The sequence below is a fragment of the Cynocephalus volans genome, chromosome 14 (assembly GCF_027409185.1).
Source record: "Cynocephalus volans isolate mCynVol1 chromosome 14, mCynVol1.pri, whole genome shotgun sequence".
Lineage (NCBI taxonomy): Eukaryota > Metazoa > Chordata > Mammalia > Dermoptera > Cynocephalidae > Cynocephalus > Cynocephalus volans.
Window position 1 is genome coordinate 2,569,990 of NC_084473.1, and position 15,031 is coordinate 2,585,020.

General features: G+C 52.7%; 1 protein-coding gene across 1 annotated transcript in view; it reads right to left on the minus strand.

The window, feature by feature from the left end:
• Window positions 1-15,031, minus strand: part of PXDN (peroxidasin) — a 95,811-nt gene that overhangs the window by 4,134 nt on the left and 76,646 nt on the right. The window contains exons 17-21 of the mRNA XM_063078723.1: window positions 11,358-12,861; window positions 8,271-8,405; window positions 7,425-7,633; window positions 2,293-2,413; window positions 1,828-1,960 (exon numbers count right to left, since the gene is read on the minus strand). Of these exons, the coding sequence (XP_062934793.1) occupies window positions 1,828-1,960; window positions 2,293-2,413; window positions 7,425-7,633; window positions 8,271-8,405; window positions 11,358-12,861 (2,102 nt within the window). The remainder of the gene's footprint in view (window positions 1-1,827; window positions 1,961-2,292; window positions 2,414-7,424; window positions 7,634-8,270; window positions 8,406-11,357; window positions 12,862-15,031) is intronic.

Here is a 15,031-nt window from a genome sequence, read left to right on the forward strand (position 1 = left end):
ACATCTCGAGGAGCACACCCCAAGGAGCACACTCCGAGGGAGCACACCCCGAGGAGCACATCCCGAGGGAGCACACCCTGAGGGAGCACACCCCGAGGAGCACATCCCGAGGGAGCACACCCTGAGGGAGCACACCCCGAGGAGCACATCCCGAGGGAGCACACCCTGAGGGAGCACACCTGGGGGAGCACATACCGAGGAGCGCACCCTGAAGGAGCACACTCTGAGGGAACACACCCTGAGGATAACACCGCAAGGAAGAACACCCCGAGGAAGCACACCCCAAGGGAGCACACTCGGAGGGAGCAAGTCCCAAGGATAACAATATGAGGAAGAACACCCTGAGGGAGCACATCCAGAGGGAGCACACCCCAAGGAGCACACTCCGAGGGAGCACACCCTGAGGGAGCATACCCCGAGGAGCACACCCCAAGGGAGCACACTCCGAGGGAGCGAGTCCCAAGAATAACAATATGAGGAAGAACACCCTGAGGGAGCACATCCAGAAGGAGCACACCCAAGGAGCACACTCCGAGGGAGCACACCCTGAGGGAGCACACCCCGAGGAGCACACCCCAAGGAGCACACTCCGAGGGAGCACACCCTGACGGAGCACACCCCGAGGAGCACACCCTGAGAAAGCTCCCTTCCCATATGCTTCCATGCATCTCACTGGGGGGATGCAGACAGGGTGACAGTAGCTAGAAATCCTCAGGCCATGAGGTGACCAGGACACTTGCACCCATCATAGCCTCTGAGGGTCTGTCTGGGGTTGTCCCTGCTTCTCTCTGGATGGTGCCAGCACAGCACCAGGAGAAGCTGGGCGAGGCAGTGCCATGCGGTTCTGGCTCCAGATGGCAGAGGCAGGTGGACCTGAACCTGTAGGACAGGCGAGGTCAGGCGTGGAAAGAGCGGCACGCCTCCTGTTCAGCTGGAAGACCACTTTGGCCTACACTAGAAGAAATCCAAAATCTCTCCCAAACCTGGGGCCTGAGGATCCTGTAGCCTGGAGAGGAGCTGAACTTACAAATGCAAAGTACCATGGACCACCTTCCATGTGCACTTGGGGGTCTCCTATCACCACCACCATGGGGTCAGCACACTTCCTCTTCTCTAGCCTTAGATCTCAATCTCCACTCCCTTGAAATAAAACCACATCGATAACCTCAGTACAGTGACTAGAAAAGGTAGAAATAAGTTTCTAGGCAGGGAGAACGAAGATAATTCATTTTTTGCAAAACCTCTGCGAAGAACCCAATTTGAAAATCCCTGCTGTCCTACAACGCAGACTCCAGGACCTTCCTCCCATCCAGGGAGACCTGATCAAACATGTGGAGTATCGGCCTCAAAACCCCTCCTTACCACTCCCTGGGGATACTTATTTAAGTTATTCCTGAACGGTGGCTTAAGAACAGGACTTCATTCGGACCCCCTACTGGCTAGCTGCCGAAAACAAAAACAAAAAAAGAATTCTGTGAATTCTGCCACAATGCCCTTATCCTGAGTTTCCTATGACATTGTGTCCGTGCCCACCATGTCACCTGGCTGGCATCCCTGTGGCCAGAGACACCAGTTACCTACTGCCCTGGTGTCCTGACCCACTGGGAAGCTGAGGACTACAGCTCAAGGTGGCCCAGCTGAGGCGAGCTGAAAGGAGAGCAAAGCAGGCCGAAATGGTGTCCCAGAGGCTCCAGGACCAGGCCCTGTGCTGCTGGGCAGCACCCCCACCTTCACGGGTACCTGAGTAATGAAACGTGCAGGAAGGACGTGCACTATCGAAAATGTTTGCTGGAGGTAGAGGTGTCGGGTGGCCAAGGCCACCATTACCTGTTTTCTGAGGTCTGTGATGGTCTTTTGCATTTCCAGAACAAATTCTTTGAAGTCATTTGTCCCTGGTCCTTTTGAGTGCTCATAGGCGGCTGACGTGGCATTGCTGGGATGTTGGCTGTGGTTCACAACACTGCAGAGGAAGGGAGAGAGGAGGCAGCAGTGAAGTAGAACCTTGGCAGCTCACCACTGGTGCCACTTTATGCAGGTTCAAATCGACGTTTCCTGACCATGTGCCCCTTCTCCAGGGACAGACGCTCTGAGCTTGCAGAGGGGCTATGGCTGAGCAGGACGCAGGGGGCAGCCTGTCCCCCCATCCCCCGTGCCCAAGGATGTCCCTGCAGAACACACAGACCGGTGGACGTGCAGGGAACACCATCCCCGACAACGGGACAGTGGCCCTGTCCACGACGCCCACGACGGGAGGGCCGCTCTCCACGCAGTGTACCCCGGAGACAGCCGTACCTCAGTATTTCCCGTGGTCTCATTTTCTTGGTGGGCTTGTCCTCCCGGTAGCTGAATTCAAGAGACCGTCTGCCTCGGAAATGATATGAAAACGCATTAAACTGTCCCCTGGTCCTGCAGTCTGAAAGGAAAGCATAAAAGGGGTACATGGCTCTTGATGACAAATTCTAGGAGAAATTAAGGACACCCTGTCAGATATTAACAATCTTTATGGCGTGTTTATGAGATGAACTGTGACACCTTCACGTCAGGCAGTGGATGAGGTGGCCTCTCGTGAGCCAGCAGCTGGTCTGTGGGTCCTGCCCTCTCCTGTGCCCCAGCCCTCCTGACCTCCCTGAGGACGGCCAGCCCCACCCAACAGCGCCCCCGCACTACCCGCTCACCCTCCCGTTGTCTGAACACTTCTCTGATCTCCTGCCACCCACACATGGAGACCCAGGTGCTCCGCCTTCAGGGGTCTGAGTCTGCTCATGTCTGGGCATCCTGCCACCATGGCCGGGCAGACTTTGTGCTCTGGAGCACCTCACATCACCTGCACACCCCTGCAGCAAGCCTCCAGGCCTCACTCCTGGACGAGAGGCAGGTCGTGCCTGTTCCTGCTAAGTCCCAAACACCACCTGAGAACTCCTGCCTACACCCTGGATTGAGGTATCTCAGCGCTGTCTCACCTGGGTCCAGGTGAGTGAGGTGTCTCAGTGCTGTGTCTCACCTGGGCCCCAGGTGAGTGACGTGTCTCAGTGCTGTGTCTCACCTGAGCCCCAGGTGAGTGACGTGTCTCAGTGCTGTGTCACCTGGGCCCAGGTGAGTGACGTGTCTCAGTGCTGTGTCTCACCTGAGCCCCAGGTGAGTGACGTGTCTCAGTGCTGTGTCACCTGGGCCCCAGGTGAGTGACGTGTCTCAGTGCTGTGTCTTACCTGAGCCCCAGGTGAGTGAGGTGTCTCAGTGCTGTGTCACCTGGGCCCAGGTGAGTGAGGTGTCTCAGTGCTGTGTCACCTGGGCCCAGGTGAGTGAGGTGTCTCAGCGCTGTGTCTCCTGGGCCCAGGTGAGTGAGGTGTCTCAGTGCTGTGTCTCACCTGGGCCCAGGTGAGTGAGGTGTCTCAGTGCTGTGTCTCACCTGGGCCCAGGTGAGTGAGGTGTCTCAGTGCTGTGTCTCACCTGAGCCCCAGGTGAGTGAGGTGTCTCAGCACTGTGTCTCACCTGGGCCCCAGGTGAGTGAGGTATCTCAGTGCTGTGTCTCACCTGAGCCCCAGGTGAGTGAGGTGTCTCAGCGCTGTGTCTCCTGGGCCCAGGTGAGTGAGGTGTCTCAGTGCTGTGTCCCACCTTAGCCCCAGGTGTGTGAGGTGTCTCAGCGCTGTGTCTCACCTGGGCCCAGGTGAGTGAGGTGTCTCAGTGCTGTGTCCCACCTGAGCCCCAGGTGTGTGAGGTGTCTCAGCACTGTGTGACACCTTTGCCCTCACTCACACTATCCAACAAAGTGACTGGGTTTTACATCTGTCTCTTGGCTCGCTCTGGCCCAGGAAAGCATGGCAAAGAGTGAGGGCAAAGCCAGAGATGACCCTTTTCAGATTTCTAGCCTTGCGGAGCTGCCGGGGTAGAAATTCTACAGGAGAAACGGTGTGTGAGGACTGAGCTGAAGCTACGCTGGTCACTGTCCCGTGACTGGGACTCGTTCTGGTCTAGCTTGTTCCTGTGACTGTGAACATTCTTCAAGACAGAGTCGTAAAGCTCCACTTCGGCCCCATAATGAAAGCGATCAACAGCCCAGTAAATGACCTGCAGTTGATTTCAGCAGCCAGCTGTGCTGCTTCCAGTCAGCCCCAGCAGACCGGACCCGCCTCACCTCATTCTACCCGCCAGCCATCTCAGAAGAACAGAGACTCACAGAGTTGCTCCTGGGGGCACAGACAGGTGGCAGCAGCCGTCCCCTCCCAGCCAGACCCTCCCAGCAACAACACGGCTGCTCAGAGCCTTTTCCCGGCCGGGCTCTCCTGCACCCCCTCTGAAGCCAGCGGGGCCTCAACATTGCTGACACGGGAGGAGGAAGGTGGTTCTCACTCTCTGTCCCACCCAGGACTGTGCAGATTTGGGGCAGGTCTCTGCAGAATCACAGATGTAATGGGGGGTGGGCACCAGGGGCAGGAATGAGGCAGATGGGGCCCTCAACCCGATCATGGCACCGTGGGGGTCCCTGCCCAGGTGCTCCTACCCCTGACCCTAGAGCTCTCCCAAGAAGGGCCCTCTGAGGACTCAGGGCCTCTGTCTTTGCCAGGAATGCCATTGTGTCTCTCCCTCACGCCATGGGGCACAGCTGGTCCCATCTGCTCAGCGAGCTGGCATGCACCTGGCTTCGTGCTACCTCGTCTCACTAGTCCAGGAGCAGGCTGGCTTTCTGGACCCAGTGCGGACCTCACAGGGCACTTATTGGTGTGGATGTAGATGAAGCAGATGTGCTCTCAGTGCAAATGTACTGGACCCATGAAGTCCCTGGGGAAGTCCTGTGCAGGTGGGAGATGGCGAGTTCTGAACCTGAAATCCCCACCACAAGCACCCAGTTATGCCTAGGAAACTCTTCCAGCCCAGGTGCCTTCCGGGGTTGTCGTAAGAGCTCATTTTAAAAGAAGAAAATGCTCATCTTCTAACCAGGGTAACATTTTCATAGCCTCCCCCACCCCTTTTTAATGTTTTGTTTTTTTTTTTCCTGACCAGTAAGGCGATCGCAACCCTTGGCACGGTGTTGTCTGCACCACGCTCAACCAGTGAGCACACCGGCCATCCCCATGTAGGATCCGAACCTGCGGCCTCGGCACTACCAGCGCCGCACTCTCCCGAGTGAGCCACAGGGTCAGCCCCCTTTTTAATGTTAAACACTGACATCACATTTTAATGGAATGATCCAAATTAGTGTCACCAGTAACTGGGCAAAGTGACATCACGTGCCTCCTGACAGGGGAGCATAACCGCGATTATCCAGCATAAATGCCAGAATGCAGAATTTGGATCTAACAGTGAGAAAAATGTCAGAGGAACCCAAACTGAGAGGAATTCTACAAAAAGGAGCAAGATAAAGACTGAGAAACTGTTTCAGACCAGAGAAGCGTAAAGAGACATGAAAATGAGTTATAATTCATGACCTGGTGGAATCACCTGCATTAGGGTGTAAGATAATAAAGATATTATCGGAACAAATGATAAAATTTGAACAAGATTTGGAAATTAGATAACAATATTTTGTTCCTACTTAATTTCCCAATTTTGATCACACACACAAGTAAATTATTTAGAAATAAAACAACATCATGTCTGCAACTTCCTCAGGTACTTTAGAAAAAAACATATGCATTTTATTTTACACACACACACACGTGCACACACACACACACATAAAATGAGAAAGGATGGTGAGAAGCATATGGCAGAATGTTAACAACTGATGAATACGGGTCAAGTATAGGAACTCTTTGTAATGCTTCAATAATTATTGCACTAATAGCAAAATTACGAGCGTCTGTGTGTACATGTACTAGTGCCTCTGTGCATGTGTGTATGCGTGTGCAGGTACATACTCAGGTGCATGTTCATGCATGTGTGAGTGTGTGTTCTTCTCTAAGACTCACCAATGCCCACAAAGAAGTTGTAGTTTATAACCTGGGTCAAAAGAAAAAGAAACTGGATATACCCAGGACTTTTTTCTCAGGTTTCTTATGTGGGCAGGTATCACGGATTAAAATTAAATATTGAAATGATTAAGAAATACAGTTCGTGGAAGTTTGCTTTAAAAGTGTCTTTTTAAAAAGTTGAACTGAAAAGTAGATAGCAATCAACATTCGGTCCTGTCAAACCTCAATCTTTTTTTTCTTTTTCTGCTAAATTTTAGACATGGCTTTTGGGCTAAAATAAAAACAGATAAAGCTTACAACGTATTGAGCTTTGTCAGCCCAGCGCTGTGCCTGGTGTTCTCAGATGGAAACGTATCTGGAAGGCAGTGCATCAGCAGCTGCTTAAAGCAGCTGACCAGCCCAGGGCAAAGGCTCGTGCAGGACAGGGTACACAGAGCTGGCCTCACAGACGAAGCACTTCAAGCTCTTTGGTTTTTCTGAGCAAACAAACAGGAAAACAGGAGCCTGGTAAAGTTGTCTGAAAATGGATTTTTTTTTTTTTTTTTTTTTTTTTTTATATCTGAGAATAGATGAATCGGCTTTTTCCAAAGGTTTTCGAGAGAACAATTTTCTGCAAACACAGAACAACTTCTCTGCCATGCTTGTGGAAGAGCATTTTGAATTGAACAAACCAGTGAGAATATAAAACAAAAACAAGAGAGCACAAGTAAAAACAGATGCAGGTTTCAACAGACACAATAACAAGGATGTTAATGACATGGGTCCAAGCTCCCTCAGCTTTAATATTAAAGGGGCTCTGATGGTAGTTTGGATAAAGCCAAAACAGTGGAAATCGAGGCTAGCAGAGGGGTCTAGGAATGCAAAGGGGATACGAGGCCGTGGGCATGGTGACCACAGGGCCAAGGTGCTGAGCGAGGCTCGTGCATGAGGGCCCCAGCGCACGCAGACGGGCGCTGCCAGCCCTCCAAGCATAACGGGAAGGCCTCCCGCCTGCAGGAGCCTCTCACCCCCCAGAAGGTGTCCTATAACTCCCTGCTCTGGCCATGCACATGTTGTGGACATGTGGGAAACTCAGCATACATTTTTTAAAACAAAATCTGATATATCTGACATGCTTCTTTGATAGGTTTACTTCTCATGTTTTATCTGTGAGTACAGATATACAGGCTAACACACAAGTACTCGTATTTAGAGTGGCATGAGGTTTTTTAAAAAATTAGGAGCACACCTTACATGATGGTTGTTTCCATTTCTTTTACATAGTGTTTTAGTTGTCATGTATATATCCCATGTCACTACATAGTCCTCAAGATCACGCCTTTTATTTATTTATTTATTGGCTCTGTAGCATACCTCGGTATGTTATACCACAATTCAATACATCTGCTATAGCTGAATATTTTGTTTCCAGTTCTCACTAGTGTGTAAGTCATTTAGCATGTGTTAGGTTCACCACAACTGGCTGTGGAAAGGAAGAAAAGATGAGGAGGGAGCGGGGCCCCTTCCGACACGCACCTTCGCAGCAGTCCTGCCACACACGGAGGTCCACCCTGGGGATGTCGGCACAGCTGCTGTACCCGTGCGGGAACTCCGCCACCCTGAACACGTCCCCCTGCACATGCGTGATGTTGTCCGAGTTGTCGCACAAGATCCTGGCCAGGGACGTCTGCTTGAGCTGGGTCAGCTGGGCGGGGGAGAACACCCCTGGGTTTTCATACCACAACCTGGATTCCCCCAAAGTGGGAGCAGGGTCAGAGAAAGACAAGGACACTCAAAGGTCACAGGGGCTGGGTTGCAATATTCACCCAACACCACAGACATCTCTGGTTTCAATTAGGAATCAACGAAAAAATAGCTCAGACATGGCTCATTTCCTATCACAAAAACAGAAACGAAAGCAGAGTCTGGAATATAAAAGATGGTTGGTGGCTCTTCTGGCTAGCAACAAAGAAGGAAGGCCATGTTCTCAAACAGCTGCCACGGCAGGGAGCCATCTTCTGAAGTCCTTAGTGACAGGCAAGGCCCACCTTTCCCGTACGTTAGTGAACTAATCATTTTAGACTAAAAATGAAACTAAAATCTTGCCAGAAGGTCAAACTCCTCTAGAGTCCCCAATGGTTTAATGGTATGGATTGTCCAGTAGTTTCTAGAAGCAGAAATATTCTTTCTAGGAGAAGGAGCATGAGGTTACCTGTGAACCTGCTGTGGTTGGGTCCCAATGCCACGTGCCAGGCATGCCAAGGCAGCCACGGAGCTGCCCACAAATAATGCCTCATTCTCAGCCAGGAGATTCCTCTCTCCCAAGTCCCCGAAAAAGTGGGCCTAAGGAGGGACTCTCCCCTGCAGCACATGAGTGTTTACCTGTCCCCGTCCCGGAGGCGCCTGAACTGCGTGCTGAGCAGGCACAGGAGGGTAGGGCCCAGCCGGCTGCCAGGGACCAGGTCTTCCACCATGAGGGCTGGGAAGAGGTCGATGTTGAGCGTGGAGCCGTACAGCCTGCGGAGGACGAAGCCAACACTGCGGTCACCCATCAGCTGCGCGCTGACACGGACTGCAAGCACGGGCCAGCCTCGCTCTCCTGCCTCTACGTAACCTACACTCTACTTAGAGAACACTTACCTTTATTTCTTCAAAGCATCCATCCAGTATGCTTTAAAGAATTTTTACCACTTTGTTCTATATACATACATATGTTAAAAGACATACACAAATTTATTTATTGTAAGAAATTTAGAAAAGCCATAAAAATATAAGGAATAAAATTTAAATTGTACCTTTCCCTACTATTCAGGGATAATCACATTTAATACCATACTGTATGTCCTTCCATCTTTTTTCATAAATTTATGAATAATAAGCTATATGGAGCTACAGACACATTTTTAAAAGAATAAAATTGGATTCTATTACATATTGAAAATATGTTTGCCATAATGAAAATACTTGCTAAGCAAACAGGGCAATAGCATAAGATTTAGAGATTTAAGAACTAACACTTTCTGTTTGTTTGTTTTTGTTTTTGGTGACGGGCCCGTCCAAGGATCGAACGCCAGACCTTGGTGTTATCAGCACCACACTCCGACCGTCTGAGCTAACCAGCCAGTCCAAGAACAAACATATGCATGAAATTCTTCCGATTCCTTAGAAATATATGCTTACAAGCAAAGACCTGACAACCTTACCACGAATCATTTTTACGTAATCTTCTATACTATCCAAAGAACTGTATTAGGCAACAGATGTCATCTTAGGTTCAACTGCTACTCAAAGCGCCACTAGATTTTTTTAAAAACTATACTTTATAATTCCGACTGCCTTTTTTGCATAACTTTCAAAGTAGTGACACTAGACTAAGCCTTCTAATCGAGACGGCGAGCTCTCTACTGAAAGAACAAGTCTCGCACAGGGCTGCGTGCTCCGTGGCATCCATCACGCACGTGGAATAAACACAGTTTTATTTAAACTTCCATTTAGTCCTTCAAAGGACAGATTGTGCTCATTTTCTTCTAAGTCCAGTGACATTCACGCTGAGCTTCTAGCTCTACGACGTCCACCAGGAAGCAGACTGGTCAGGGGGAACCTGGGGGCCCTGGTCTGTGGCTGGGACTCTTCCCGGGCAGCCCCCTCCTCTCCGTCCGCCCCAACCCCACCTCCGGAAGGGGTCACCTGTGCAGGTGGGAAGGATCTTGGTCCTCAGGCACACTGGCGTGAGAGCAGGGGTCTGAGGCCTCCTCTCCAGTCCAAGGAGCTCCTTCCACTGAAGGGGCCTCAGAGACCCCAAGATACTGCACAGCCTGCTGTAGGAGGCACAGCCAGTGGGGGACAGCATGCAAAACTTTATCTGGGTGTCAGTAAAGTATTTCAGAACCATGCACTCCCTTCAGGTCTGCCTAAAACAGTCTCTCTTCCCCATGAGGTCTCCAGGGCCCCACGCTCTGTGTCACCTCCTAACTTTCCTCATATACGTGTCTCATTTCCCCTGTCAGTCATGGGTTAAAAGGAAAAGAAAATAAATGAGTGATTCGTGGTGAGGGTGAGTAACTAACTTCTCAGCCCAGGGTCTCCAGCACGGAGCTTGGCCGAGGTTCACCCACCCATCGCCAGCTGCACTGGGCTGGACTGACAGTTCCCATGAGCTGTTTTGAAATAAGTTTGGCAAATGAGAAAATCGACTGGGAACATTGTTTGTGTCAGTCTGGACCAGAACAAAGGAGAATGTTCAAGCCCATGAAAAGCACAGACACAGACAGTTCACATAAGTCCCAATTAAGCAACACTGCAATAAAAAACCATCTTGTACTAGTGGAGCACGTACATATTTCCCTATGCCAGTAACGGGATACCGCTACTTACATGAACAACAGCATATATTAAACTGAATAGGACATAAAGTTCATTATTCAGAACTTGCAATAAATTATGAGTAAAAAATAATTTTTCTCTAGGAGGCACAAGTCAGATCCTAACAGGGTCTGTCTTCACTTCAGTGTTGAGTAAGTTAAAAGTAGACGAGAGAGTCCAGAAAATACGAAAAGTGAGTCTTAAGAGCGGTTTTTGTAAAAAACAAAACAAAACAATCTTTTCAAATAAAAATTAATATATCTTAAATACACAATGACCTGTGGACTTAGTTCATAAATCCAAGGACTATGAAGAATCGTTGCGGGAAAACTCTAATGAGTAATTAATTACTTCTATTTCCTTAAAAGATTGATGCAAATAAACTGGTATAAATAACATGAAAAAGAAGTTAACGAGGAAAAGACAGAAATGAGCACCAGGAAAAAAGAGAGCCCGAATATCTACACTTTGGAGAACTTTAAAAGTCTAATTTGTGACCCTATTGTGACAGAAGGAAGACTACCGGTTGTGGGTCAGGTGACATCAATTCTCACCCAGACCTGGGCCCCTCCTCGTCTAGTGGCACCCTGGTCTCTGCTTTACCTGAAAAACCTCATTTGTCTGCCCTGACTCTCCCGCGCACTCCCACCCCAGCAGGCCGGTGGGATCTGCTCCCAGACGCCGGCACCGTCAGGCAGTCACAGGACGTGGCCACATAGGCCAGATCTGGGTACACAGGTGAGCACAGGAGAGGCTGCCAGCAAACCCTTGGGAGCTGGCGCCAATCTCTGCCCTCTCTGCTCCTGGCACAAAAGCGGACACCTCCTCCCTGAAGCCCCTGACAGCAGGCCCGGTTCTGGCGTCTTCCGTGCAGAGCAGCCCAGCCCTTCTTCCAGCTGCAAAGTCACCGCTCCTCTGGGAACTCAGCGCACAGCCCCCAGGGCCACATGCAGGCCGGACTGGACCCTCATGGGCTTCCCTCATCCACCCTTTCCACGACACACACAACACCTCAAACACGGAGACTGACAGCAACACAAAGGCCCCGTCTAGGTCGTTCTGGCGTCTACACAGACACGTCACTGCAGCCGGTCTCTCTGAACTCACCTCTTCAACTTCTCCCGGATCTCAGGGCTCTTGATCTCATTTTTCAGGTCCTCAAACGTGTGGGCCGCTGACAGGTTGCAGTAGACCCTGTAGTCGTGGTAGGGTGGGATGCCGTGGTCGCGGCCCCGCTGGATGTTGATGGCAGCCAGGTCCAGGGCCACCGTGTGTGCCATGGAGAAGAGCCGCTCCGTGAGCTCCGTGTTCAGCAGCTGGGAGGGCACGCGCATCTTCCCCGCCACCCCGAACAGTCCCCTGAGCAGCGGGTCGATGCCCCCCTCGTTCACGATCCGGAATGGAGAGAAGAAGGCTTTGTGGAGGGGGATGTGGCCTTGGGCGACAGGCTGGAAGTGCTCGTCCAGTCGGTAGAGCAGCGGGTTGACAAGCGTGTGGCCAAACCTGAAGGCGGCCGTGGCGAAGGCGTTGAAGATTCCAGCATTGATGCTGGGGTCGTAGCCGCGGTACTCGCCCAGCATCTTCATGCCCACCTCCCCCAGGACCTTGGGGAGCCAGTGCCAGTAGGTGATGTGCTGGATCTCTGCCCCCACGATCTTCCTGGTCTCGTAGTAGATGGTGTCACCGTCCCAGTGCGGGTTCAGCTTGAGCAGCTCCGTGGCGATGCGGTTGTGCTCGCGGAACCAGAGCGTGTGCATGCTGGTCAGGCCCAGCTGCTCGTTGGCGCGGTGGTCCCCGGCTAGGAAGCAGGGGATGGGGCTCTCGTTTTCATCCCGCATGCACTCGGTGGGTGGCCCCGTGGCAAAGGGCAGCAGCGGCTTCCCGGACCTCTGCACAATGCCCTGCCTCAGGAGGCCGCGGTGGCTGGCCAGGTCGCGGATGCTGCGAGCCTCGTGGTCTGTGCTCCCGTACACGTTAGAGGCATCGATGTAGGACGTGAGCTGGTTAATCTGCTCCCGAGGGTACACGGAGTTCATGAGCAGGGAGGTCATGCCGCTGCCACACACGGGGCTGGACCTCACGAAGAACATGCAGCGGGCCCCGCCCCTGACCCGCGGGTCATTGGGGGGGATCATGACAGAGAAGCAGGGGGGGTCGTTGCTGCACACGGAGCTGCAGTGCTGCCCGTCAGAGAAGCGGGCCTGGCTGAGGGCCACCACCGTGGAGTCCAGGTCGTGGTCCAGGAACTGGCCCCACTGCATGAGCATGTGGGTGAACTGCACGTCGGGTGTGACGGTCTCCGTGCCTATCAGGGTTGTGGACACCAGGCGGGGCATGGGCAGCACGTGCCCATTGTAGAGCCGGTGGGGGTTGATGCCCCGGGGTGTGTTGAACCCGTTCTCATACACGGCTTTCAGCAGGCGCTCGAAAGCGGTGAGCGAGGCGCCCCACATGGGATGCTGCAGGTTGTTGCAGGTGCCGTCGTGGGTCCTGTACTTCTGGTGGAAACACATGTCTGAGCAGTTGTTGATGCGCCGGTGGGCGGTGCAGCCCGACAGGTTGGCAATGAGGCTCAGGTACTGCGGAGACACCAGGTCATTGTAGTGGTAGCCTGAAGCAGAGAGCAGAGCGGGACAGAGCTTACTTCCACCGGAAAGTGGGCAGCTCCGGCCTGCAGCCATGTCTCCTTCACAGCGGACCCACCTCGTGGGGGATCCCCTGCGTTTCCACATTCACCCATCCATCCCTAGTCGTGTCCATAATACTCAACACGGCTGAGCACCAGCGGCCTCCCCGCCCCCAGAGCAGGACCACTTTCCCAGACACCTGTCCCTCCACACCTCAGTCCACTTAGGCTCCACGCTCCGCTGCCCCCCGCTCAAGCAACTGCCACCTCTGTTTAGGATGCCTCCAAAATATTCCCGACCCACGCCCTCCTCTCTGTTCCTCTGGCATTATCCCCAGCCAGATGTTTATGCCTCCTGACTTAACTTTCAAAAAACAGCCTCCTGCCTCGCAGAGCCTCACCACACACACAGTGGTCTACCTGCAAGCTCTACTGGGTCACCTTCTTGCTCAAAAACCTTCAGCCTTTGCATACCAGCTACAGAAGAAATTCCAAACTTGTCAGCCTGGAGCACTGCTCCAGCAGGTGAACCCTGTCTTCCCAGCCTCTGCCTTCAAGACATCTGCTCCTGAGCAACAACACTTCCAGGTCCCCAGGAACAGACACACTCCGAATCAGCTTCCCAAAGCACCTCCCCTGAGCACACACAGCCGGGCTCTCCCTCAATGCCCCTCCTCCACGGGCCTGCCCGAGGGCCTGCCCAAGCAGCTACATGCACACGTGTGCACACGCCCACATGCACACAGGCATGGCCACACACAGAACACTACACACTCCCACGTGTTCACACAGAGCACACTTCCAGTCACATATGTGCACACACTCACAGGCACACACAGACACATGCTCGCACACACCCAAGCACACTCAGCACACCGTGCTCACCCTCACATGCTCACAGGCTCACTGCTGCGTTCTGAGCTGCGCCTACATCTTCTTTCTAAACCCTCCCCAGCACATGTCTGGCTATCAGGACCCACTCTGAAACAAGACACAGCCTTCTTTTTGTGTGTGTGGGTGTGTGTGTGTGTCTGAAATATCCACACAAGAACGCAAAACAGAACTGGAAGTGAGAGATTTTCCAGGCTGGGGAGAAGCAGGAGGAGGCACCCAGAGAGGTCCTGGTGGGAAACTGTGCAGGGCGTGGAACCTGTGGCTGCCCTCCCCAGTGCCGTGGGCTCCAGCTGCGTGTGACGCAGGAGGCTTCAGCAGAGCCTGCTTCCCAAGCACCGCACCGGCACAGCTGAAATGTCTGGCTCCATGTTCAGTTACTCAGGAAGTCTCAGAAGTCTCAATCGTGAACACCCAAAGGGCCGAGAAAGCAGAGGGCCAGGAGGAAAAGCGCTTCCTCCCGCGCCAGGCTGGGCTTGCATCGAGCGAACGCTCTCACTTTTTCCGCCGTGCTGGCCATAGGTTTAGAGGCCAGAGCAGGGGGCAGCTCAGTTCCTGCATCCGCCCTCATCCGGCCCCGCAGCAATGCAGTGACACAGCCCAATGCTGCAGAATCTGCCAAACCATATCGCTTCTCTGCAGAAAACCCTCATGGCTCCATCTGGTCCACAGCAAAGGACGTGACCCTTAGATCCCCTCCAAGGCCCTTTCTGACCTTACCTCTCACCCCACCCCTCCCCCGCTCCGGCCACACTGGCCTCTTGCTCTTCCTCAAATATCCCAGGCGTGGTCCTGCCTCAGGGCCTGTGGGTCAGCTGTCCCCTCAGACACCCCAGGGCCCCCTTGCTCTGTCTCTTGCAAGGCCTCTGCTTGTCTGTCATCTGCAGTTACGGGAGATGGCATGCCATCCCGACCTGGCTCCCCCACCCCTGCAAGCCTGCTCCTCTCTGCACCACTCACTGCATGGGTTCATGTGCCCTGGCCCCCTGGTTTGCTGTCTGTGCTTCTCTGGGATTTTTATCCCTTTTGTTTGTTGCTGTATCTCTAGGCCTGGGACGGCAACTGGCATAAATCGTTGCTCAGACATGCACGCAGGGCGAACGCATGAGTGAGGTAATAGCATGTGTGCGTACCCCACTGCTGCCTCGGTAAAAAGCAAACATCTGAGATGGCCTCATTGCTGGGGACCATGAGTGATGTTACTTTTCTCCTATTTGCCTTTCCAAATCTTTCTGTAACTAGCATCCAACGATATAAAACTGGC